This window comes from Colossoma macropomum, unplaced genomic scaffold, assembly GCF_904425465.1.
Source record: "Colossoma macropomum unplaced genomic scaffold, Colossoma_macropomum, whole genome shotgun sequence".
Lineage (NCBI taxonomy): Eukaryota > Metazoa > Chordata > Actinopteri > Characiformes > Serrasalmidae > Colossoma > Colossoma macropomum.
The window spans coordinates 61,989,342-62,017,181 of NW_023494792.1; the positions used below are offsets into that span (position 1 = coordinate 61,989,342).

Below are 27,840 nucleotides of genomic sequence, written 5' to 3' on the forward strand. Positions count from 1 at the left end.
TCAATTTTGACTTTTGTTCTCATAATTATGACTTAGCATCTCATAGTTATAACTTAGTATGTCATAACTATGACATATCTCATGATTATAACTTAATATCCCATAATAATGAGATTTAATCTCATAATTATGACTAAATAACTCAGACGAATGACTTAGTATCTCATAATCATGACTTACTAGCTCATTAATATGAGATACTAGACTTCTATAGTACTCAGCTGTGGGATTGGAGTATAGAGTATAGAATACAGTATAGTATAATGTAGTATAATGTAATATTGTATAGTATATTATAGTATGGTATAATATAGTATTGTATAGTATAATGTAGTACAGTATTGTGTAGCATAGTATAGTATAGTGTAATATAGTATAGTATAACATTGTATATATAATATAATATAGTATAGTATATTATAGTGTAGTATAGTATTGTATATATATAATATGGTATAGTATAGTATGTTATAGTATAGTATAGTGTTGTATATATAATATAGTATAGTATAGTATAGTACAGTACAGTATAGTATTGTACATATAATATAATATGTTATAGTATGTTATAGTATAGTATAGTATAGTATGTTATAGTATAGTCTAGTATAGTATAGTATGTTATAGTATAGTATAGTGTTGTATATATAATATAGTATAGTATAGTATAGTACAGTATAGTATTGTATATATAATATATGTTATAGTATGTTATAGTATAGTATAGTATGTTATAGTACAGTACAGTATAGTATTATATATATAACATAATATGTTATAGTATAGTCTAGTATAGTATAGTATGTTATAGTATGTTATAGTATAGTACAGTATAGTATTGTATAGTCTGTGTTTCCTCCTCAGTGAAGCGCTGCTGTGCTCTGCTGTGTTACTGGAGCGGGCTGGGCTGCTTTAAACCGGTCCACAATGCCTTGCGGTGTCCCAGTTCCGTTGCCGTGTGTTTGTGAAGTGGACTCTGTCTGAGCTCTGGAAGCCGAGCCGAGCAGGACGCAGGCTGAGCCGGACCGAGCCGGACTGCGGCTGGACCCTCCAAACAGCTCGGCGTTTTCCGCTGAACGGCCGCTGCCGGCTGCGCGCGGAGCTCGGCGAGTTTCAGCGCTCTGAGTTCTGAACGGGACAAAAACAACAAACATGGAGCTGATCTGAGCTGCGGAGCGAGCGGCGCTGACTGACCGACCGAGAGCGGAGAGCAGCTCGGCGGACACAGCAGGTAACGGCGCGGTCACGGTGCTCGGGCTAACGTCGCAGTGTGTCCGGCCGAAACGGGAGAAGGAGTCCGGCATGCGGGGGGAACGGTTTCACCTTTCGGGGAGGGGGGGCACCTTCCTTCGCCACTACTGCGGATGGAGCAAGCCGTGCCCTTTAAAGGGGAATTCCACCAGAATTTCTGCACAGCTCAGTGTTTGAGATTCAGGGTGGTTTGGTGTGAAATGGTTCAGATGTCTTTACAGTGGTGGTGATAGGAACCAGGGGTCGCCATGACTACAACACAGATATAGACATTTTATTTACTATCCAGAACCACCAGTGAACCTACACGAGTCTTCTGAGTTTATATGGAATGTTGATGATGGAAAATAGTGGAAAATATGGAATAATAAGTTTTCTTTGGGGACTATTTTGCCTCACAGCGCCCTGCATGTATCCCTCCACCATGAATGGAGTTTAAGTTCTCAAAACTATCATAAAACAGTGTCTCAGTCATCAGGCAGTGAATTCATAACCGTTTACTGTAGGAACTTTCTGTGAGGGAGCTTTTAGAGGTGGACGTCTGGTTCCTATCACCACCACTGTGAACAGTTCTGACTCTGTAAGTTTATCTAGAACAGAGCGTTTCACACCAAACCACTCTGAACGACTCTGTTTACATCCTAACCATTTAATTGTGGAGAATTTTTGAAAAAGTTCCCCTTTAAGGAGTTGGGGTCAGCAGCAATCTTTGCATGATTAAGTGGTTCTTTGCATCATGACAGGGTTCTTCAGATTGATGGACAATGTGCTGTAGATGGTTCTATATAGAACCTTTTTGAAAATGGTTTTATATAGCACCAAAAAGGTTCTGATATTGTTACAACCTTGACATCGGAACCCTTTTTGGCGCCATGTATATAGAACCGTATTCAAAAAGGCTCTACACTCTTCAAGGGTTCTTTAGTAAAGAAAATGGTTCTGTATAGAGCCATGAACACTCAAGGAAACCTTTGCATGATTAAAGCGTTCTTTGCATCATGAAATGGTTCTTCAGATTGATGGAGGATGTGTCGTAGATGGTTCTACATAGAACCTTTTTGAAAAATTCGGACTCAGTAAGTTTCTCTAGAACGGAGCGTTTCACACCGAACCGCTCTGAACGACTCTGTTTACATCTCAACCATTCAATTGTGGAGAATTTTTGAAAAATTGGTGGAGTTCCCCTTTAAGGAGTTGGGGTCAGCAGCAGTCCACACACACGCAGCTGTAAAAGCCGTAAAAGCTATAAAAGCCACGAACCACAGCAGAATGCAGTGTTAGAGGCCGTGGCAGAGTTTTTAGGCTGGCAGGTTGTATTTTAGGGCCGTAGACAGTCGTGAGGAGTGCAGGCCTGAAACTGTAGCCTGGAGTTCTAACAGTTAGTCTGAAGGAACGTTAGTTTTGCCTGAGTAAACGTTCACAGCCGTGCGATAAGAACCCACAGAAACCTTCCAGAGTCACCAAACACCCCTCCTGTTCGCTCAGATCCAAATACCAAGTGAGTGGAACGTCTTTTACACCTAAACTGTAAAAGTAGTAGAATTTTATCTAACATTACACACTTTACAGAGAGGGTTCTTCAGGGTTCTTTAGTAAAGGCAGTGTAGAACAATATAGAACTATGAGTTCATGCTTAAATCGTCCTTTGCATGGTGAAATGGTTCTTCAGATTAATAGGAGATGTGTTGTAGATGGTTCTATAGCACCACAAAGGGTTATGCTGTTGTTACAAGTTTGGTAATATCTATATAGAACCATTTACAAAAAGGTTCCACACTCTTAAAAAAGATGGTTTTTCAAGGGTTCTTTAATAAAGAAAATGGTTCTGTATAGAGCCATGAACACTCAAGGAAACCTTTGTATGATTAAAGGGTTCTTTGCATCGTGAAATTGTTCTTCAGATTGAGGGAGAATGTGCTGTAGATGGTTCCACATAGAACCTGTTCGAACAGGGTTGTATATAGCACCAAACGGGTTCTTCTATTGTTACAAGCTTGACATCAGAACCCTTTTTGGCACCATCTATATATAACCATTTTCAAAAAGGTTCTACACACTTAAAAAGATGGTTCTTCAAGGGTCCTCTAGTAAAGAAAATGGTTCTATGTAGTACCATGAACACTCAAAGAACCTTTTGTATGATTAAATGATTCTTTGCGTCATTAAATGGTTCTTCAGATTGATGGAGAATTCTATATAGAACCATAAGTAACCTATGTTGGTGATAGATAGAACCTTTTTGGTTTTATATAGCACCAAAAAGGGTTCTTCTGTTGTTATGATGTCAGGCCTGTAACAATAGAAGAACCCTTTTTGGTGCTATATTCAAAAAGGTTCTATATAGGACCATATAGAACCATAAGTAACCTATTTTCCATCAAAAGAGGGTTCTTTGAGTTTTCATGGTTCTATATAGAACCATTTTCTTTACTAAAGAACCTTTGAAGAACCATGTAGGTGGATTGTTTGGAGGTTTGGCCATGTTGTCATGGTGACTGTGCTGATGCGTAGCCTAGCGCTAAGTCGTTTGCTTGGTTTCTAGACCCTTTAAACGTGTTTTGGGTGCTTGTGGTCAGTAAATCTAAGTTTAAAACTTAGCTGCTGACCTCTGTGGTCTTGTGTTTGTTTATGTTCTACCTTCATGTCCTCTGTGGTTCCAAAAAAAGGCCGTTACTTCACTCTCTGGTTCCGCTGACCTCACCTGTTACTGCCCAGATAATTATAAGTACTAAAATGTTTAAATCAGGCTTCTATTGAGTTGCTGTCTGAAGCCTTTGCTGTTGAGGATCCTCCTTTTCCCTGAACCGACGTTCCCCCATTTATCAAACCGGAAAATCTTGTCATTCATTCCTTTAACGTCTCCGAAGAGTTTGGTCTTGGTCCAAACCTCTAATCTCTTATAACGGTGTAATTAACACCTCAGCTACGGACACTGACTCAGCTTGGTTTCATTTAGTCTCAGAAATGCTCATTTTAATTACTGCCCACATTCCAGCTCCACAAAACCCACAGACATGCTGTTCTTCCAGCACACAGCACCATGCAAAAGTCAGAGACCACCTTCATCCACGTTCAGCTTCTGGAAAAAAACAGAAAACACATTTAAATCTGAGTGTTCAGTGAGTCTCTCTACCTTTATTCCAGCTTCCATTCTGTTCAGGTGACTCACTTTCAGCTCCTCAAAGAATCTGCAGACACACCTCCACAGTTCAGTCTTAGAAGCTGGTTGATGATTTTCTGAAGTAATCAAACACATTCAGTGGTGTTGAGGTCTGGACTCTGGGGTGGTCAGTCCATTGTTCAGCTTCTTTGTTTGATGTGTCCGTCTCCTTTTCTCAGTGAGGTTCTTCTTGATCAGCTACACATCCTTTCAGACCCACAGCGCTGAGTCGTCTTCTCACAGTGGAAGGATGGACAGAAACACCTGTGGATGTTTTCAGATCTGAAGCAGCTTGATTTTCTCCTCTCTCTCAGAGATGAAAGCTTTAAGTGCTGTTTATCTGATGGGGCTGTTTTGGTGTCTACCAGGTCTTCCAGGTGGTTGTTAGGAGCCCCGTTACTGTTATTTTCAGTAAAATGCCCCATTTCTGAATAGCCAAAACAAAAATGACCTCACTTTATCCCTTTGGTCATTAAGTGCTTTGAAACTTAGACACATTTCACCTATACTTTCAGCTTTCAACTTGGTGGAATGGAAAAGCTGGTGATATATATATACATTCAATTTCCAAAAAAGTTGGGACTCTGTGCAAAATATGAATAAAAACAAAATGCAAGGATGTGCAAATCGTTTAAACCCTATGTTTAATTGAAAATAGTATAAAGACAACATATCAAATTTTGAAACTGAGAAATTGTATTGTTTTTGAACAATATATGCCCATTTTCTGAAAAAACACTGTCTGTGAAAACAGTTTGTCGCTGAATTTACAAATGCAAGTTAAAACTCTAAAACGCAAATAAAAAAACAAATATAAAAAGGATCCAGAAACACTGCCACCTTCTCTGGGCCCGAGCTCTTTTTGGAAATCATGGACACTGTGTCCTCCGGGCTAAAGACCACTCAGCTTGTTATCAGTGCACAGTTCAAAAGCCAGTATTCATGATGGTATAAGGGGGCATTAGGGCACATGGCCTGGGTGACGTGCACATCTGTGAAGGCACCATTAATGCTGTATGATATATACATGTTTTGGCAACATATGCTGCCATCCAGACGACGTCTTTTTCAGGGAAGGCCTTTATTATTTCAACAAGACAATGTCAAACCACATTCTGTATGTATTACAACAGCATTGCTCTGTATTAAAAGAGTCCAGGTGCTAAACTGACCTACCTGCAGTCCAGACCTGTCACCACTGATAACATTTGGTTTTGGAGTATATGTGTATGTGTGTGTGTGTGTATATATATACATATACATATATATGAGTTTACTAATCAGGAGCTTTGGCAGTTTTGGTAGCCACTTTTTTTGGCTTTGGTAAAATCCCATGGATTGGAATGTTCTGAACTCTGGAGAAATGCAGGTTATACAGATCCACCAATCTAACTAATCTTCTCGTAGTGTTTTCTGGAGACTGTATTCGAAGCGTCATGTTTTCGTGGTCTTTCTGGTCTGTGTTGCTCTTTTGCCTCAGTCTTCATGGCTGTATCTGCAGTAAAGCTGATGAGACGAGCTCCATCAGAGCACAGCCAGAGTTACAGCTCACCTACCAACATGGAGACGTGCTCTTCTCAGAACCATGAATAAGAAGCTGACGTATCTCTGCTAGAACGGCATCGAATGTACTGACTCACCCTCATTTAGAATTGGCTCATTGGTGGAGCGCCGCTGTCTCTTTCTGTTCTCCTTCACACTAACTCGCCTTCTCCTTACTGTCTCAGGTCCAGCTCCATCATCATAGCGCTCTCTGAGCTCCTCACACAGCTGTTAGCGCTGCCAGCTGGAAGCAGCTTCAGAATAACCACCAGCTCAGCCAATTCAGACGATTCAGCCGGTTCAGATGATTCATTTCACTTCCAAGAATTATCACCTAATAAAACACATATTGCTCTGCACTCCGTTTCACATATCAGCGAATATTTAAGAAACTGCGCAACACTTTGCTTTCCTGCACTCTTAAAAACAATGGTTCTTCAAGGGTTCTTTATCAAAGGAAATGGTTCTGTTTACAGCCATTAGTTATATGTAGAACCATTTGCATGCTTAAAGGGTTCTTTGCATGGCGAAATGGTTACATTTGTGCAGTTAACATTGTGTGTGTGAGTGTGTGTGTGTGTGTGTGTGTGTGTGTGTGTGTACACTATATGGACAAAAGTATTGGGGCTCCTGCACATCATACCTACATGAGCTATTATGAATCCCATTCTAAATCCGTAGGCATTAATATGGAGTTGATCCCTCTTTGCATCCCAAAGGTGTTTGATGGGGTTGAGGTCAGGGCTCTGTGAGGGCCAGTCAAGTTCTCCCACACCAAACTCACCCAGTCAGGCCTTTATGGAGCTGCTTTGTGCACTGGGGCTCAGTCAGGCTGGAACAGGAAAGGTTCTCCCCCAAACTGTTCCCACAAAGCATTAAGATTTCCCTTCACTGGAACTAAGGGTTCTAGACCAACCCCTGAAAAATAACCCCATATCATCATCCCTCCTCCACCAAACTCTACAGCTGGCACAGTGCAGTCAGGCAGGTAACGTTCTCCTGGCATTCACCAAACCCAGACTTGTCCATCAGACTGACCGATATAGATGTGTGATTCGTCACTCCACAGAATACGTTTCCACTGCTCCAGAGTCCAGTAGCGGCGCTTTACTCCACTCCAGTCGATGCTTGGCATTGCGCATTTTGATCTTAGGCTTGTGTGCAGCTGCTCAGCCATAGAAACCCATTTCGTGAAGATCCTATATATATATATATATATATATATATATATATATATATATATATATATATAATCATTGCTGTCTGAACTTTATAGGAGACCAAAAAAACTTGAAATGGAAAGTAATGTAACAAGACTTTTTTCCAAGTAATTTTGGGCTGTTTATGAAATTTTTACACAAGAATTTTCAAATTATACAAACACAAACATATAGAAGTCAAAACTGCCCCATTACTGAATGTTAGATTGCCTGACCGGACAGGTGATTTTCAAAATGCCACTGTCCCCACTTTTGTTTTACTGGCCCTGAGCAGTTACGCAAGCATTAATGCTGGGTGTTGTCAATAGATTTCTTTAATCAAATAGCTGTTTTGTAGAAATATATAATATTAAATTTCGTAATATACGTGTTATCATGTGTGAGAACTGCAGCTGCTAAGAGTTAAAGTGTTGAATATCAGTTAAACCACTGAAAAGCTCGAGGCCCAGGGAGCCTTAAGTAAAAAGGTCAGGTTTGAATCTCAGCTGTGCTGTTTACTTTCCGTGCTGGAGCTCTTTGAGGAGGCAGTGGGCCATGTTCTCAGCGAGGGAGGAGGACAGTGAGGTTCCTCTCTGTTCTGCGGCTCTGTATTACCCAGAGGAGCAGGCGTGTGCTGGCGCTCACCCTCATGTTTCGGTGGTGCTGTCGTCATCATATCACACTGAATTGCTCTGCTGCGTTTGGGGAATTGGTCACGACTGAAAGGAGGAAAATGGATTTTAAAAGAATCAGACTTTCCTATTTCCTCTGTAATACTTTCCTCTGCAGATAACAGTCTGATTCAAATCTGATTTGCAGCTTTTTCGACAGAATCTCAAATATATGTTGTCTTTTTAAAAATGAGTCCAGTCACATCAGAATTAGAATCAGAATGACTTTATTATGTTACACATACAAGGAGTTTGTCTTGGTGTGTCACACATGTATCACATATAACACACTGAACAGACTAGACAAACACAGACTGATAACAAGTATTAAACTAAGAGACAAATCTAATAAAAAAGTACAATAGATGAGGCCAGTGTGAATAGAGCTAAAGACAAGTGTGAATATCTGTACATATGCAGATAATTATTCATTAATTTATCCTTTATTTTACCAGGTAGTACCATTGAGATCAGACAGTCTGGCCTGGCCAAGATAGCGGCCATACAGACTCACAACATATTAATACATGTATGACATAAAATACATATACAACATGATATACAAGATGTAAATATGTCTAGTTATAGATCTTTCTGCAGATTATTCCATATCCAAGGTGCATAATAAGCAGTGGTGGACGAAGTACACAAACCATGTACTTGAGTTAAAGTAGAGATACCCAAGGTAAAATATTACTCCAGTAAAAGTAGAAGTTCCTCCCTTTAGACCTCCACTGGAGTAAAAGTACAAAAGGATTTGCCTTCAAACGTACTTAAGTATCAAAAGTAAAAGTACTAAAAGATTAATTATGACTCTGATGACCTATTATCATTTTTATAACAAGACTCGCCTCATTAACTCATTTTAGGTGAAAATACTCCAGTGTCTCTCTTGGTAAACCAGCCTTTTAATAGAAGGTCATTAATTAGTGACGCTGATGTCTATTAAAATTATCATAAGCACAAAACACTGAAGGCAAACAGTTTCCATCAGGTAGAACTGAGTGGCTCTGAAATCACTTTTTACAAACAAGCAAAGTTTCAGTTTAAGATTTATTTGAACTTAGTTACAAGTTTAAGTTTAATAAAAACTTTAAACTCAGATTCACAAATGAGTTTCCTTTACTAAACTGCATCTGTAGGTCTCTGTTCATAAACATAAACTAGACAAAACTAATTTACTATAAAATGAAATGTGTTTGTATAAATTCAGAAAAAAGACACGTCAGTCTCAACTGCATATGAGTACATATTTCTATATTGTGGTCTGTTTACACAAAGTTAGGTTGGTTCATCATTTAGGTAGGAATAGGCCCTGATTGGTGTTCTTACTTTGCGCTTCTTACATTTTGACATGTTTTTATACACACATAAACCAAAAGGAACGACAGATTTCTCATAATGTAGTGGAGTAAAAAGTGAGATATTTGACTTTGAAATGTAGTGGAGTGAAAGTAAAAAGTCACCCAAAATGGAAAAACCTCAGTAAAGTACAGATACAGGAAAAACTACTTAAGTACAGCAACGAATTACATTTACTTCGTTACTGTCCACCACTGATAACAAGAAAATGCAGTTTTTGCCAGATCTGTCAAAACCCACCTACATTCAGAAGTGACCACCTGGAAGAACGTAGCTAGTAATACATATCTCTACATATGTGGGCCTGAGTGGTATAATACAGTGCTATTATACAGAGAATATTACAGAATGATATGAACGTTTGTATGAAATTAACATTTGTACTGTAGTGTAGTTAAGCATTCCGTTACAGAGGAGTGAGGAGGTTTGATGGTCAGTTTAAGTGTAAAGTATGAGTGTCCACTGTGGTTAATGAGCTACAGCTCTGGGAAAAACCTGTTAGCATATTCGGCCGTGCTGGTTTTGGTGGTCCTGTATCTTCTACCGGAGGGAAGAAGCTGGAAGAGGTGATGTCCAGGATGAGAGGGGTCAGCTGACAAACTAACCAAACTAATCGAAAACACTGAAAAAAGTTACATAAAATCGATGTCAAAGGAGCGTCAGCTTCAGAAATAACAACGAGGCAACAATCGAAAACAGATGAATGCAGAGTTGGGAACTGCAGAGGAGAGCGCACTCGGTTCTGTTTGACGGTGACCACAGTGATTGCGTAATCTTTGTGGCGCGGTCTTTGTTTAACTTGACGCTGTAATAATAACTAGATCACATTTAATTGCATCTCTTATTGGAGGCCGCAGTGATGGCGAATGCAGCGTCTGCCTGTAATGATAGCTCTGCGCTTCTGTCAGCAGTTTGAAAGGGTAACTTAACACAGCGTGTGACTCCAGAGTCTCACTGCCTGAGCCACAAATCAGGCTTGGCCTCTCAGCCTGTAAGTCACAGTAACGAGTTTTATTTGTCTGACTCTGTGCAGTAAAGCATACGTGTGTGCTCGAGTACTCGAGTGCTCGGTTAATCATTCGGGAGCCAGTATTCAAATACCGGAACCACTGTCCACCTGTTCCTTATGTTACGCCACACAACGTCAGGGAGGCTGGCAGTTTAGTGAAGGGCTTCAATGTGCGACAGTTTTGCTCGTGTTTAAGATCTAATAAGTATATCATATTAGGGGTTCGCAGTATGATGATGTTTTATTGCTATTGTGATAAATGATGTCACTGCTTTTCTGAGCAAATCGCAGTACTTAAAAAACACTGACTAACTATATGTTTAACTGTGAGCGAGTTTAATTGGATTTAGTGCGGCCCAGTTTGTAAAACATTGACCAAAAGTCATTTTAGTTGCATTGTTATTGTAATAATTTTAATATGTGGCACTACAGGTTCTATTCTGATTGTTTTAAGTTTAAATCTTAGAAAAACTAAATATTGTGAAAACGTTTTGAAGTATGGTGATGCAATTTTTTCCCATATTGCCCACCACTATATCATATACTTTGCTACAGCTAGACATGAGTGCCTGAACATGATTGCATTGCCAAGGACGCATTCTTAAAGGAGAACTCCAAATTTCTGCGTAATTAAGTGGTTGAGATGTAAACAGAGTGGTTCAGAGTGGTTTGGTGTGAAACGTCAGAGTCAGAACTGTCCACAGTGGTGGTGATAGGAACCAGACGTCCACCTCTAAAAGCTCCCTCACAGAAATTACTACATGAAATGGTTATGAATTCACTGCCTGATGACTGAGACACTGTTTTATGATAGTTTTGAGAACTTAAACTCCATTCATGGTGGAGGGATACATGCAGGGCGCTGTGAGGCAAAATAGTCCACAAAGAAAACTTATTATTTCAGATTTATCACAATTTTTCCATCATCAAAACCTCAGAAGACTCATGTAGGTTCACTGGTGGTTCTGGATAGTAAATAAAATGTCTATATTTGTGTTGTAGTCATGGCGACCCCTGGTTCCTATCACCACCACTGTAAAGACATCTGAACCACTCTGAATCTCTCTGTTTACACCACTGAAAATGTTGCCTTAAGCTAATCTGCCTTCTATTTTCATTTTGTCAGAGCATTTAGCTTTATAAAAACCAATATCTGAAAAAGGCTGTGCTTTTAACTGCCCCAGTATAATGCTGAGGGCACAAGCTAATATGCTAACCCTCAGCTAACACACCTACAACAAGCCAGCATTCAAGTCACAGTGTGACACTCTGCAGTATCTCTTATGTGTTTGTTTGGTTTGTTTGTTTTTCAGAGTATTAGGCGTGAAACATGTTAATAAGTCTACGTGGACAGGAAGAATGACGACACCCAGATGAGAGGCATGGAGCTGAAGGTGTGGGTGGACGGAGTGCAGCGCATTGTCTGCGGGGTCACTGAGGTCACCACATGTCAGGAGGTTGTGATCGCCCTGGCCCAGGCCATAGGTGAGACACTTTATTTACTTGATCAGAGTGCACTTACAGACACAAAGCACTGTGAAAGTTCTGAGAAACTCGCTGTAGCAGGGCATGTGCTACCCCAGGCTCAAGGAGGACACTGCAGGCAGGAGAAACACCTGCAGGAGCCGTATTTTATTCACACACCCAGTAAACACAAAGCAAACAAAACCACATAACCAAAGCTATGCTGGCCACTTTTCAGTGGCTTAAGCTGCAGCCAGACTTCTCAGCCCTTTATCACTTCAGCTCTTTAGCTCTTCACTTAGCCTCTGTTGGTGCTGCTCGTCCCTCTCTCGAGATTTTAGGCTTTTCGGTTCATGAATACATGTCGAATGCTGATCTCCCTGAGAAGTTCCAGTAGACGAACAAGCACAAGCTCCTCAGGGTTGCTCCTCTCCACTGCTCAGGCAGATCAGAGCTCCATTCAGTCAGAGGCTCAGCGAGACCATTTGTCCTGGTCTGAGTTTGGGGTGGGGAGTGATGGATGTGTTATTATCAGGAGACTCTCTTCTGCTTCCTGCCTCTTTCTCCTGATTCTGTCTATTTGTCTTTCTGTGCACAAACAACAAAGCTGCCTGCACTCAGTGGCAGAGACAGTGGCAAATTGTCACAATTAACTGATTAGACTCAATTATTTCATTATTTGATTAAAAACTACAATATATGACCATAAATATGATCACAGTTAAATGAGCTTGTTGCACGTCCCATTTAAAATCCATGGGCATTAATATGGAGTTGGTCCCCTTTGCGGTTGTAACAGCCTCCACTCTTCTGGGAAGCTTTCTACAAGATGTTGGAGAGAGTCTGTGGGAATTTGTGTCCATTCAGTCAAAAGAGCATTTGTGAGGTCAGACACTGATGTTGGACGAGAGGGTCTGGCTCACAATCTCCCTTCTAGTTCATCCCAAAGGTGTTCAGTCGGGTTGAGGTCAGGGCTCTGTGAGGGCCACTGGAGTTCCTCCACACCAAACTGGTCACTCCCTGTCTTTATGGAGCTGCTTTGTGCTCAGGGGCTCAGCCATGCTGGAACAGGAAAGGCTCTTCCCCAAACTGCTGACACAAAGCTGGAAGCAGATAACTGTGTAAAATGTCTTTGTGCTGCAGCATCAACATCACCCTTCACTGGAACTGAGAGCCCAAACTCTGAAAAACAGCCCCGCCCATCATCCCTCCTCCACCAAACTGTACTTTTGGCTCTGCAGTCCGGTAGGTAACGTTCTCCTGACATCCACCAAACCCAGATTCATCATCAGACTGACAGATAGAGAAGCTGATTCATCTCTCCAGAGAAACTGCCACAAAATGCAGAGGTGGCATCCTATGACAGTGCCACATTTAAGTCACTGAGCTCTTCAGTACGACCCTCTACTGCCAGTGTTTGTCTATGGAGACTGCACGGCTATGTGCTTGACTTTATACGCCTGTCTTCAGTGGGTTTGGCTGAAATACCTGAACTCAGTATTTACAAGGGGTGTCCACAAACTTTTGACCATATAGTGTACATTCTCACTGAATCAGCAGTGATTAGTTGTCAGTTTGCATAACGATAATGCATATTTAATATTCTCCTACTGCTTTCTTACAGTAAGAAACAGAGTCTGACTGACGCTCACATTTATGTGTTTTTCTGGCACAGTTTGTTTTATGAAGTCTTTGTGCAGCATGGCAAAAATTATACTTGACACTTGACGTTTTCATGATGTATCACAGTATTTAATTTTTTTCTGTGCTTTTATAAAGCTTTGACAAGAAGCTATATTAGGTCGTATTTAAATCTATGAGTTTAAAAACTGTGAATACAGTGACTTCACTGCACAAAATCCAGTTAAGCAAAAGTAATTATGCTCTGTTTGTAATAAAGCATGCAGTTTATCATTCCTCATGTACTGATGATGTTCACGATATGCTCAGAAAGGTGTATTCCACAGTTTATCACAGTAACAATAAATATACCGATCAGGCATAACATTATGACCACTGCCTTGTTTGTAAACACTGTGTCCACTCACTGTCCACTCTATTAGACACTCCTACCTTGTCAGTCCACCTTGTAGATGTAAAGTCAGGGACGATAGCTCATCTGCTGCTGCACAGTTTGTGTTAGTCATCCTCTAGTCCTTCATCAGTGGTCACAGGACGCTGCCCACAGGTCACTGTTGGCTGGATGTTTTTGGTTCTCAGTCCAGCAGCGACACTGAGGTGTTTAAAAACTCCAGCAGCACTGCTGTGTCTGATCCACTCAGACCAGCGCAACACACACTAACACACCACCACCACGTCAGTGTTACTGCAGTGCTGAGAATGATCCACCACCCAAATAGTACCTGCTCTGTGAGGGTCCATGGGGGTCCTGACCACTGAAGAACAGGGTAAAAGGGGGCTAACAAAGTATCAGAGAAACAGATGGACTACAGTCTGTAACTGTAGAACTACAAAGTGCACCTATATAGTAAGTGGAGCTGATAAAATGGACAATGAGCGTAGAAACGAGGAGGTGGTCAGAATGTTATACCTGATTGGTGTATCATTATTTTGCCCACCCCTACTTTCTAATGTATCTAAAATCTTTTCCAGTAAAGTATTTTTGAATATTTGAAAGATTTTGCATGTTTTGTTGTTGTACAAGTAAAGCTTTTCTAATTTTTTGGCATTGTAAAAGAAAACTGAGCTCACTTTCATGCTAAACATTCCCATCGGTGGGACTCCTCCTTTGGAAACCCCTCTTTAGTGTAAGACATCTTAATCTGTATGTGGAGAGCGAGCCCATGACATTTTACCCAAATCAGAGGCTGAACACAGAACCGTTTGTTTCCTGTTTGACCTCCCGCTGTAGCGGAGCCCCCTTTTGTGTGTCTGTTCTTTACCCCATGTTATGACTCTTCGCTTAGCAACAAGCGCTCTTTGTGCGGGTGTTTTTATGAGGGTAGTCTTTGGAACAGCGTGTGAAGTACAGTATTGTCTCCCAAACTCTCACAGCACTGCTTTTAACCGAGCAGTGGGAAGAAATGGCACTTGGTCACTCCTTCACCGGAGCAGAGTGCTGGAAGTAATCCAGTCATTGATGCTTGTGGACATTTGGACATTTGTCTTCTCCGTCTTATTCTCAGTGTCTTCACTGTACACTAAATGTTCAAAAGTATCCAGGCAGCTACTTTAAGGGGCTTTCATTGCTGACACAGATGTTCAGTTTGTATAATTTCCATAGAAAAGCACTGACCAGTAGAATGAGACAGTCTGGAGCAGCTACATATGAGCCTAAGGTCACCATGCCCAGTGCCCAGCGTGGGCTAGAGGGGTATAAAGCCCCCCAGCATTGGGCTGTGGAGCAGTGGAACTGTGTTCTCTGGAGTGATGGAGCTCCATCCAATACGATGAGTTGGAGTGATCCAGAACTGACCATCCAACATCAGTACCTGACCTCACTAATGCTCAATCAGATCCTCACAGCAATGTTCAACATCTGGTGTAAAGCTTTCCAGAAGAGTAGAGGCTGTTACTGCAGCACAAACTCACTATTAACACCTTAATTTCAGAAGAAACGCTGGAGGTGGAGCAGTTAGTTCCAGATTTTGTCCTGTAACGTTGAAGTTCCTACAACGATAGTTAACGTGACGTTAATTTATCCATCCATCCATCATCTAAACCGCTTATCCTTCTGGGTCGCGGTGGGGTGCTGGAGCCTATCCCAGCTGTCATTGGGCGGAAGGCAGGATACACCCTGGACAGGTCGCCAGTCCATCGCTGGGACGTTAATTTATATGAAGGTATAATTCAGATTTCTGACAGGTGTATGTATATACACATATACATACATACGAATAAAACCATTTTCGATGCCTAAGTAAACCTACATTTGAGGTTACACTGTTAGAAATAAAGGTTCTGTTCAGGTACGTTTCTCGTTCATCAAGGTACAAACAGTGTAAACGTTCCCTCAAAGCTCCAACAGTGGTTTTAAGGTCTGATTGTGAACCTTAAATAAGTGTTTCCAGGTGAAAAGTTCGTATTTGTACCTTTTCATAACCGAATGTTTTAAACAGAACAGTAAAATAAAAGCCTGGAGACGAGACGGGGTGTGTGGAGTCAGTACAGCTTAGAACATATCATTTCAGTGGATTATGGTTCAGTTATGTTCCCTGACTAAAGGTACTGAGATGGACCCTTGAGGGTTCCACCCCAGTCGCTCTGATTAGACTAATGCCAACACCAGACTGGCCGTTGCTTTATACAGTGGACTAGACAGCAGGAGGATGTGCTTTGTTTTCATTATAACTTAAAATAGCTTTGAACTGCAATGAAAGGCGTTTCCGTAAAACAAGAACACCTCAGGAACGCCCCCTTGTCTTTCATTGGCCGTTATGTCCGCAGAATGGCTTCTCTCATTGGCGGATATGACTCTATGGTGAAAATACGCCAGTATTTGTAAAGACGTTACTCGTTCTACATGAATATTGTTTCTACATATTTTTACTGAGCACTTTAAAAACAAATATGCGAATGTACAGCTTCTGATGATTTGTATGGAGTACTGTCTCGCAGTGTTTTCAGCAGTGTTATACAATCTGCTCAACCGTTATTTGAATTAATGTGTAATAATGGATTATAATGTTAACGTCCCTGATGAAAAAATAGAAACGATTAAGAGTCTCTGTTGGTTTTTGGGGGTTTGTAATGTGTTTCAGCTTTTCTTGATGGGTTGATAATGTGAAGGATCCTAATGGTTTAACAGGTGACCTAGTGACTGATTCCAGATACATTTCTAATTCTTCACCAGAAACTAGTGGTCTCTGATGGTAACCATTAAGCCAATTCCCATTAGGAGGCAAATATTTTAATCATAGGTTTCAATCCTAATGGTTCTAATGGTCTTTATTCAGCAGGGATACCGTGGTGCTGCCAGCTTGCACAATATAACTGAGAACATTGAGCATTGTTGACTATCGAGCAACCACGTGCTTATTTTCCACAAGTTTTAAAGATGTACTAAACTGTTAATGTAATAGTAAACTTACTGAAAGCACTTACTAATCTTGTGTCTGCATCACAGAGATGTCCTCATATGGTGCTGCAGTAAGACCCTCCTCATAACTTGAAACATCCCTGACTTTGACATTCAGCCAAACGGGATAACGCTGGAACGGTTTGCGATATCTGTGTTAATTTGTGGCAGACTGGTATAATAGTTATGACAAAATCCATACTGGAATAGGAATTTAATCCCACTACTAGTGACGGCAAGTGACGCCCACTTTCTAGAACATTTCTAGAGCATTATGTCGTAGCCTGTCGCAAAGAATGGGTTAATAACTCTCTGGGGTCTGAGTTTTTTTCTCGATTTGTTCATCTCTTCTTAAACTCTCCTCTAAAGGCTCTTCATATATCATGATCCTCATATGTTTCATATCTAAATGCTCCGTTATCTTCATCACTACTTTCCAAAACCGCTGCAGCAGCTTCAGCAGCTGTAAACTCTCTGCACGCCGTTTCACATGAGTCTCTGATGTGGACTGAATGAAGAATGAAGGGTTTCCGGCGTGATGGTCAGTACTTAGTGATTTCCTGAGTGTCCATTGGTCAGTTTCACACAGAATGTAGACGGACACACGAATCCACCAGTTCCACACGGTGAGAGGCAGATGACGTGTATCTCAGCCCCTCTTCATAGGCTCATAACTCCGGATGTGAGTCTCGTATGATCTCGTGATAAGATGGAATGGAAAGGGCGACTCTACAGATTCAGGAAGTGTTTGAACTGGATTTCTGTGCAAAGATAGAGAAATGAATTTGCCGTGTGGGCGAGGTCGTGGACCCCCGGGGTTAAAATGCTGCCACTGTTCTGGGTTAAATTTAGCACCATGTTCTGTATTTATTGATGAAAAGGAATGAAAGTCTTGCTCTGTGTTGCAGGGCGCACCGGGAGGTACACGCTGATAGAGAAATGGCGCGAGACGGAGAGGTACCTGGCCCCCCACGAGAACCCGGTGGTGTCTCTGAATAAGTGGGGTCAGTACGCCAGCGATGTGCAGCTGGTGCTGCAGCGCACCGGCCCCTCGCTGTGCGAACGACCCACCTCGGAAACCTCCGCCCTTGGGCCCGAGCGCGGCCCGTACCGCCAAAGCCTGCCCCCTCTGGCCAAGCTCCGCCCCTCGGCCCCAGACCGCTCCCTGAAGCGGCGCGAACCCAAGCGCAAGTCTCTGACCTTCACCGGCGGCGGCAAGGGCCTGCGGGACATCTTCGGGAAGAGCCGAGAGCCGGGCCGGACCCGCAGTGCTACGCCGGGCCCCGTGGCGCAGGAGCTGGGCCAGCTGGTGCAGCTGCAGAAGGAGAAGCTGCGCTCACTGGAACAGCGTCTGCAGAGCTGCGAGCAGGAGCTGCGGGAGGAGCTCCTGACGGAGGAGGAAGAGGAGGAGCTGCTGCAGCTGGAGCAGCAGGTGCGCCGGATGGAGGCCGAGATGGAGGAGCAGGAGTTCTGGGAGAGCGAGCTGCAGATAGAGCAGGAGAACGAGCGGCAGCTGCGGGAGCGCCTGCAGGAGCTGCGCAACCGCGTGCAGGAGTGCGAGGCGCGGCTGGCCGAGTACCTGGCGCAGATCCAGTGCATGGAGGCGTGTCTGGAGGCCGAGCGGCTTCAGCAGGAGCTGCAGCAGAGCAGGCAGGCGGACGAGGAGGAGCTGCGGGCACGGATGGAGAAAGTGAGGACGGAGCTGGAGATGCAGGTGCAGCAGGCAGCCAGGCTGGAGAGCAGCTGCAGAGCCGTGGAGCTTTCTCTCGGACAGTCCAGCATCCGGCTACAGGTGAACCATAACTTTAAACATTAAAGTTAAAATTAAATTAACCGTTAAATTGTCCAGGTATTACAGGGATCAGACACAGCAGTGCTGCTGGAGTTTTTAAACACCTCAGTGTCACTGCTGGACTGAGAATAGTCCACCAACCAAAAATATCCAGCCCACAGCGTCCTGTGGGCAGCGTCCTGTGACCACTGATGAAGGACTAGAGGATGACCAACACAAACTGTGCAGCAGCAGATGAGCTATCGTCTCTGACTTTACATCCACAAGGTGGACTGACAAGGTAGGAGTGTCTAATAGAGTGGACAGTGAGTGGACACAGTGTTTAAAAACTCCAGCAGCACTGCTGTGTCTGATCCACTCAGACCAGCGCAACACACACTAACACACCACCACCACGTCAGTGTTACTGCAGTGCTGAGAATGATCCACCACCCAAATAGTACCTGCTCTGTGAGGGTCCATGGGGGTCCTGACCACTGAAGAACAGGGTAAAAGGGGGCTAACAAAGTATCAGAGAAACAGATGGACTACAGTCTGTAACTGTAGAACTACAAAGTGCACCTATATAGTAAGTGGAGCTGATAAAGCCTGTTTATTTCTAAGGGATAAAGAGAGGCTGGAAAATGGCCATGTGGAATGAATTATGAATGATTTTTGGTACAGAAAAATTGCACAAATATTATAAGTAGATCCCTGGAAAAAAATAAAATAGAAGAAAATATAGGATATGTGGCCCTTGATGATGTAATGTATATTTGTGTTACTCTTTTAGGTTTATTAACCAAGAAAACCAACTCTGTGCTGTTCATATGCATGATGTCTCTGCTGAAAAGACCAGTTTACCATGAAAAACATTCTTATACGCATGAGGAGTGGAGGAATGTTGACGCTGAGGTGGAAAGGAGTGAGGTTTCGGGAGGGTGTGGTGGCTGGGAGTGCAGAGAAGGGTGGAGAAGAGGAGAGGAGGCAGTGAATTATGTAAGAGGCCAGGCCCGGGCAGAGCTGACAGATTAATGAAATGGAGATGGATTTTGCCAAATCATATCACAGCATGTAGCAAGAGCACACTTATTTAAAGGGTCTGTATCATGGAAAACCAGATTTTCCTCACTTTTGTGAAAGAAATGAGTTTGACGTATGTAAACAGATTCTGCGGCACCACATAAAAAAAAGCTATTTAAAAAAATGAGGCATTCAGACTTAGATATTTATAAGGATTGTGCTGTGATTTATTTAAACCCAAGGCATGAATAGAAATAGTAATAAGCTAAATATATACAAAATCATCATCTATAGTGTACTGGAGTCTGTCTCAAACCCTAACCTCTAAATTTACACTTCTGAAAATAATACTAAATATAAAAATTTGTACTTTTTTCAGTGTTGCTTTTTACAAGATATTGTTAACTTCTTTTAAAGGGAAATGGAAATATTTAGATTTATCCTGAGTTTATTTTTTATTAATTGAAAAATGCTGAGTTTCGATCTCTGGGTGGAGCCTTATTTTAGCCACGCCCCTGCATTTTAGAGCAGGAAGTGAGGCTGCATCCCTGACCCTCATGGCCACATGGTGAGCAGTTAGATCCCATTGTTTTGAAGTAAATGTGTCCCAAAGTCTGAAAATCAGTGTGGAACATTAAGAATCGTCATATTTTCTGCAGTTCAGCACTTTTTAGTGTTTTAATGATAAATATGATGATTTTCTGTGTGAACAGCTGTTCAAAGCTGTGTTTGCTGGTCATGAACTGCTGAGTTTCTGAGCTCAAAATGAGCTAAAATTGTCACTGAAACAGTCACTACTGACACAGTTACTACTGAAACAGTCACTACTGAAACAGACACTACCGACACAGTCACTAATGAAACAGACACTACTGAAACAGACACTACTGAAACAGTCACTACTGAAACGGACACTACTGAAACGGTCACCACTGACACAGTCACTACTGAAACAGACTCTACTGACACAGTCACTACTGAAACAGACACTACTGAAACAGACACTACTGACACAGTCACTACTGAAACAGACACTACTGAAACAGACACTACTGACACAGTCACTACTGAAACAGACACTACTGAAACAGTTACTACTGAGACAGTCACTACTGAAACAGACACTACTGAAACACACTACTGACACAGTCACTACTGAAACAGACACTACTGACACAGTCACTACTGAGACAGACACTACTGAAACAGACACTACTGACACAGTCACTACTGAAACAGACACTACTGAAACAGACACTACTGAAACAGACACTACTGACACAGCCACTACTGAAACAGACACTACTGAAACGGTCACTACTGACACAGACACTACTGACACAGTCCCTACTGAAACAGTCACTACTGAAACAGACACTACTGAAACAGTCACTACTGACACAGTCGCTACTGAAACAGACACTACTGACAGTCACTACTGAAACAGTCACTACTGAAACAGTCACTACTGAAACAGACACTACTGAAACAGACACTACTGACACATTTGGTACAGTTTGGTAGAGTTATGATTGTTTTGGTAGTGAGAAAATGGAATGTTCAATCATTAGTTTTAATAAAATAAACATCATTAAGGTTTAGAGTCACTCAGAGCAAAAGGATTTTAAAGTCCAAAATCAGTTAAAAGTCCAAAATGTGTTTCAGCTCTGACTCTGAACCAGTTCAGCAGAATCACCCAAAACAAGAAGCAACTTGTCTTTGCACTGTTTTCATTTAAATACAGGTCAAAGTTGATGTACAAACTACTGCTTTCTGTTTTTATTAGCATTTTTCATACTGTCCTAACTTTTTTGAGGATTGTAGTTTTGTGATGTGAGTCTGATTGGTTTTCTTCCCACAGGAAAAAGAGCAGGAGCTGGAGCAGTTAACCAAGGAACTGAGACAGGTGAACCTTCAGCAGTTTATCCAGCAGACTGGCACCAAAGTCACCGTGCTACCAGCAGAACCTGCTGAAGAGGAGACCAGCAGAGGTGCAAGGCTGTTTTTAACGGGACTGCAGAACCTGTTTTGGAGGGTTTTTAACAGTAAACAGGATATAAAGGTGTAAAAAAAGGAAAAGACCTTTTAGCTCAGAGTAGTTTGCTCTAGAGAAATGAAGCGAATGGTCCAGTTCAGGGGTCGACGATATGGCAAAAATATTATATCATGATACTTTGACATTTTCATAGTACACAATATGCATGACGTTATTTAGTTTTACTGAGATTTAATTTACTGAAGTTGGAACAGACAAAAGAGAACCCGTGGTGCCACATACAAGCTACGTTCACATTACAAGCCTCAAAAATCAGATTTTTTGCTCAAATCCGATCTCTCTGACACGATGGTTCACACTCGTTTAGGTAAGTGATTTAAATCTGTCATTAATGTGAACCGGCGTCCTGAAATGACCCTCATGAGCTCATCCTACTCAGTAACGTCACGTGAATGAATCACGTTCATCAGCAGCACAAACTAACGAGCAGAACGAGCTTCGCTGAGAAGATCATTAACTCTGATCAGCTCTCAGCTTCATTATTAGAGCGAGACGAAGGAGAAAAAGGTGAGATGAGCTGCTTTTCCACTGTTTATAGGCTTTAACGTCTGTTCGGCGCTGTTGCCATGGTAACGCTGAATGATGGTGCAGTGGGAAAAAAGCACATGAATTCCAATCTGAGCGTCACATTAAGGTCGCATGGCCACGAATCGGATACGTATCCGATTTAGGACCACATACGAAAGTGGCTCAGGTCAGATTTGAAAAGATCAGATTTGTGTCCACACAGCTCTGAAACATCAGATCTGAGTCACATTTGGGCAAAAAATCAGATTTGTGCCACTTCAGCCTGGTAATACATAGTCATTACTGTAATGATATGTAATGATAATAATAAAAAACCTACAACTAAAATGATTTTTATTCAGTGTTTTACTGTGCTGCACTAAAACCAATTAAATAGGCCTAATTATGGTTATTTTGGAAAGAAATGTGCAGTTATCATGTGTTACTTAAGTAATGATCCACAATATGCTCAGAAAAGAGTATTGTGACATAATTTGTCACAATGATAATATAATATTATATTAATGATAGTAATGAAAATATCTTTATTTATAGAGTACTTTGCTCACAGTGCTTTACAGACAGCTGATAAAGCTTAACAGTGACAGAAGAAACTATGAGTGTTAATTTAAAATCACATAAGATCAGATTAAACAGATAAACAGAGTAGAGTTTTACTGAAGCTCTGAGTTAAAGAGCTGCGTTTTCAGATGTTTATTAAAAGTGAGCTCTGAGCTCGACTGTCTAATAAAACCTGAACTGAGCTCCACAGCAGGTCCGAATCTGCAGATCTGAGATCATAAACAGACATTCAGGAGCTTTAAGGTCATTAAGAGCTTAAAAAACCAGCAGCAGAGCTTTAAACTCTCTCTCCAGGCGGTCAGTGCAGGGTGTAACGGGGTGATATGAGCTCTCTGTGTTCTTTTTGTTAGAATCAGTGCTGCTGCATTTTCCCACCCATAGTCCAGTTCTCCTACTCGTCTAGCACAAGTTCTGATCCAGAATGTTCAGTACACCTTTTCTGAGTGTTGATTGAATATCCTGATATACATTTCCTGAACATATTATTGAAAATTGGTGGGAGTTACTAGTGTGAAGTGGTGTATCTTGTCTCCAGAAGGCTTGTTTGACAGGGGATTGTGCATGACGAGGCACGTTAAGACTCGTTTGTCTGACGGTTTGAATCAACAGTTCCAGTACAGGAGGTGCCGAGTACACGCTGCACTGCAAAAAATGGTGTCTTGTCAAGTGAAATGATCTTAAATCTAGTCGATATATCTAATATTTCCCTTTTTGAGGTGGTTTTGCACTTATTATAGGATTATTTTTCTTATTTCTAGATATTTTCACTTGTTTTAGGTAATTTTGTCAAGTAAAATGATCACTGTACACTGTACTGGCAGATCATTTAGCTGGTTTCAAGCACATTTCTTTCAACAAGCACAATTATCTGCTAATCTAGTGAGATAATTTTACTTAAATTACTCAAAACAAGCACAAAATGTCTAGAAATATGTTAAATAATCTTAGTTTAAACTTGCAACAATCGCAGCAGGAGAAATATTAGATTTATTGATGATATTTAAAATATACTTGAAAATATAGCATTGTTTGTAGTTTGTGCACTGCAAAAAAATTGTATCTTATCAAGTAAAATTATCTTAAATATACTCAATAAATCTAATATTTCTCCTGTTGAGATTGTAGTAAGATTGTTGAACTTATTTCTAGGTATTTTTCACTTGTTTTAGGCCATTTTATTAAGTAAAATGATCTCACTACACTGGCAGATAATTTAGCTGATTTAAAGCACAAATTATCTGCCAGTTTTGCTCATTTTACTAAATAAAATTACTTAAAACAAGTAAAAATGTCTAGAAATAAGTTAAACAATCTTATTACAATCTCAACGGGAGAAATATTAGATTTATTGAGTATATTTAAGATAATTTTACTTGATAAGAGACCATTTTTTGCCGTGTATAAGTCGTCAGGGTGCATTGCTGTGTTCTGTGTGTGGCCACAGTCGCTCACAGGGCCTGTGCAGTTCGGTTTAGTCCAGGAAAAAAGCTCCCTGCTGACCCTTATTGTGAAGAATGGGGACAACTGCTGACATCTGCATGAGCTTAGCTGCACAAAAGGATATGGCGAGTAATCATTGATATTCCAGAACAGTGTACAGTCTTTAAAAATGACCTCTCTGACCAGCGGTTGGAAATTGTCGTATCCCACAAAGCAGAGAAAACAGACACAGTAGGTTTAAAGATCGCGCACTGCAAAAAATAATTACAGTTATCTTAGATATAGTTAGTAAATCTAATATTTCTAATGTTGAGATTGTTGCAAGATTGTTTAGCTTTAGTAAAATGATCTGTTCATGGTTCTGTATAGAACCATTTTCTACTGTAAAGCAAAGCAGACGTTACTTGGCTTCACAGTAACAAATGACTCTGGATATTTCAGCCATGATTTTGAAATACAGTGATCACATAAGAAATAAGATGGATAAGCTCAGAATAGCACAGAAAGAAGGTCTGAGCTAAGAGAACAGTGTGTGTGTGGATATTATCGATAATTTAACAGTTCAATTTATATATATATAATTACCTATATTATTATTAGTAGATATTGCCCACACCTACACTGCAAAAAATTATATTTTGGCAATTAAAAAAATGAAATGCACTTAATATATATAATATTCGTCATTATGAGACTGTTGTAAGAATATTATGAGATTATTTCACTTATTTCTATACATTTTTACTTGTTGTAGGTAATATTATTTAGTACAAAAGTGTATTTTTATTTTACTTGTTAACTTTGTTTCTTTAAAATAATCTTCATTATTTGTCAAAATAAGTAAATTGATCTGATAGAATTTCTTAAAACAGGTAAGAAATGTATAGAAATATGTGGAATTATTATTATAATCTTTTGATATTCTTACAACAGTCTCATAATGAGAAATATTAGATATATTAACTACATTTAATGTTTTCACTTAGAGTTTTGCAGTGTAGTGGAGAACACATACATACAGCACAGTGAAGTCAAACAGGTAGAGCTGTAAACCTCAAGCGTGCATGATGTAAACCTTCTGTGCTCTGTTGTCCTCCAGAGACCGAGCAGTCCAGCTCTCTGAAGCGCCTGGGGTCGGCCCGCCCGCTCCCCAACGCCTTCCGGGCCCTGCAGAGCCCGCTGACCTCCAGCTTCAACCCAGAGGGCATTTACGTCTGATCATCCAGTGCCAGTGGACGTCTATGAGTGACACCGCATCTCAAGCCATTAACCTCAAATCGCTCACTTCTCGTTCTGTCACAGCTCTGTTGTTTGATGCGAAGAAGATCCTCTCGGGACTCCGTTCTGCGTGGGTTCTGATCTTTAATGCTCCTTGTGGTTCTCTAGCTCATCACAACCATCTGGAGGTGTGTTTTCCTCGTATAGACGACGTCACATCCAGGATGAAAGAGATGCAGGACGGAAAATATACCAATATAATTGATCTGTATCTTCAACCTTCTGTTCACCTGCCTTGGAGGATGTTCCTCCGAGCATCTACGAAACAGAGCCACCTTGTGGTCAGTTTTATTCAACCCAGCCTGCCCAACTGGACTGCATGATTTTGCCTGCCAGCCTTTTTTTGCTGTGAAACAGTTTCCACAGGCCAGCGTTTGATTTCTAGAATGTTCCTCAGCTGGGATTCACCTCTCAAGACGGTCTTGACGCCTCGCCTGGTTTTAGTGCTGAGATTGAAGAGGATGTGTCACTGTGTGCTGCACTGCACGCAGTACTGAACTCTGGTTTGAGATGAAGTCTTGATTCTTTGCTGCTGGATCGCGATTAGATATGATACAACAGTCTGAACTTTGGGAAAGTGTGCACTTTATTGGCCAAAACGTCTGCTGTCCAAAAGGCGTGAGAGGAATTCCCTTTCCTCAAATACAATCGCTGCTAATTTAACTCCTCATTGGGTCCTTTTATTAGATTTCTTGGTTTATCTGGTGCTTCAAGAACAATAATATTGATGCAGTATACAAGAGAGATGCAGCATGTCGTCGTGACTGAGGGAGGAGAGGAACACAAACTTTTAGTTGTTGTCTCAATAACAAAAATAAATGTTTGCTTGTTCCAAAGAACCCAAATAAATGATCATAGGAGTGGAAGTGTGAGGCGTCTCAGAGTAAAAGTGCTGATGAGCTCCTGCAGAGGTTGGCACACTTTTTCTCAAGGTGGTTCTTGACGTGTGCTGGAGAAACTGAGGTGGTGGAACCTCCATATTTGCTTCCCTTGCTTTTGTTATTTGCTTCCAGGTGGGCGTAGCCTGTTTCCATCTGCACCATCAGGTCTATATGCAGTCCAGAGGCCTGAAAGTCCATTTACATTCTTTCTCAAGTAGCCTTTCTTTGGGTCACTGCTGGTCTCTTCAGATATTGGCTTTATGTGGTGAAACTTTCACACAGTTTACTATATAATAACATATATGATGCTAAGTTTGAGCTGAATAATGTAATGCAGGGGTCTCAAACTCAAGCACTAGTAGAGCTGGGCAGTATCACGATACTTCAAGTTTTCACAATACACATTTTTTGTGATATTTTTCAGGCTGGAATAGACAAAGATGTGCCACATAAAAACTATATCCAAATATTTGTATTAAACATTTCACACACTGTGCTGCACTAAATCCAGTTAATCAGGACTAATTATGCTCTCTTTGTAGTCAAATGTGCAGTTGGGTGTTTGTTAAGTACTAATGATATCCACCATATGCTCAGAAAAGCTTTCTGTGATATATTGTGGTGTAATTTATCACAATAACAGTAAATATTGTCATATTGCCCGGCACTAGCAACAAGCCAGATGGCCTACACCAAGTAAAATTGAAGGGGAAAAAATGTTTTTCCACTGTATAAAATTACATATACACTCATATATACACTCATATACACCCTACTACTACTCCTAAAAATAATAATAATATGTTATTCAATTAAATCAGATAGACTTACATTTTGCGGTAGAATTACACAGGACTCTTATTTTGATAGCATTATCGTTGCTGCTGAATGTGAGAGAAGTTGTTGTGAGTGAAGTGTTGGACTGAAAATCTGGATTAGTTTGATTATTCCATTCATTTCTCAGTTCTCCGCTGTGTCTCCTGCTGTGTCTCCTGCTGTGTCCTGAATGAATCCACTCAGGCAGGTCTAAGTAGCTGTCGGTCTAAATTAGAACGATAGCTGAGTTAGAGCTCAATCACAGTCAGTGTGCAGCGTCCGTGATGCGGCAGGTTTGAGTTTGGATGGTTCCTCTTGTGTGCAGCTCATCGTGATCATCAGTCTGAGCTGATTTTATAGAGCTTGTGTTGGGTAAACAGACACAGTATCTGGTAGTGATGCTACCTTTGAGCATGTGTGAGCATGTGGACTTGCACTGCATTGATGCTCGGTTCATTTTCCAGAAACGTGCCTGACCAGTGACGTCCAGAGCTTTACATATGTTCACATATGACATATGACTTTGTCTTAGTTTGTCGCACAGTATTTCACAGTCAAGGTGTGAATATATATCGTCGCTGTCCAAAGAAATACACGTATCTCCAATTTTTGCGATTTTTACTTTTGTACATCATTTGAGTTTCGTCCTTTACATTGTGTGAAAATGAAATACATACATACATCATCTAAACCGCTTATCCTTCTGGGTCACGGTGGGGTGCTGGAGCCTATCCCAGCTGTCATTGGGCGGAAGGCAGGATACACCCTGGACAGGTCGCCAGTCCATCGC

At 41.2% G+C, this 27,840-nt stretch overlaps 1 protein-coding gene across 1 annotated transcript; it reads left to right on the forward strand.

Moving 5' to 3' along the window:
• Positions 1 to 1,011: 1,011 nt before the first annotated feature.
• rassf8b (Ras association domain family member 8b) lies at positions 1,012 to 27,718 on the forward strand. The gene is made up of 5 exons (XM_036577765.1): positions 1,012 to 1,231; positions 11,508 to 11,679; positions 17,605 to 18,488; positions 21,352 to 21,481; positions 25,175 to 27,718. Exons 2-5 carry the CDS (start codon positions 11,568 to 11,570, stop codon positions 25,291 to 25,293), a joined length of 1,245 nt encoding a protein of 414 aa, XP_036433658.1. The 5' UTR covers positions 1,012 to 1,231; positions 11,508 to 11,567; the 3' UTR covers positions 25,294 to 27,718.
• The last annotated feature ends 122 nt before the right edge of the window (positions 27,719 to 27,840 follow it).

Coding starts and splice junctions, on each gene's coding strand:
- rassf8b (XM_036577765.1), top strand. CDS start 11,568: ATGAGAGGCATGGAGCTGAAGGTGTGGGTGGACGGAGTGCAGCGCATT. Junction 11,680..17,604: donor CGCCCTGGCCCAGGCCATAG/GTGAGACACTTT, acceptor TCTGTGTTGCAG/GGCGCACCGGGAGGTACACG. Junction 18,489..21,351: donor AGTCCAGCATCCGGCTACAG/GTGAACCATAAC, acceptor TTCTTCCCACAG/GAAAAAGAGCAGGAGCTGGA.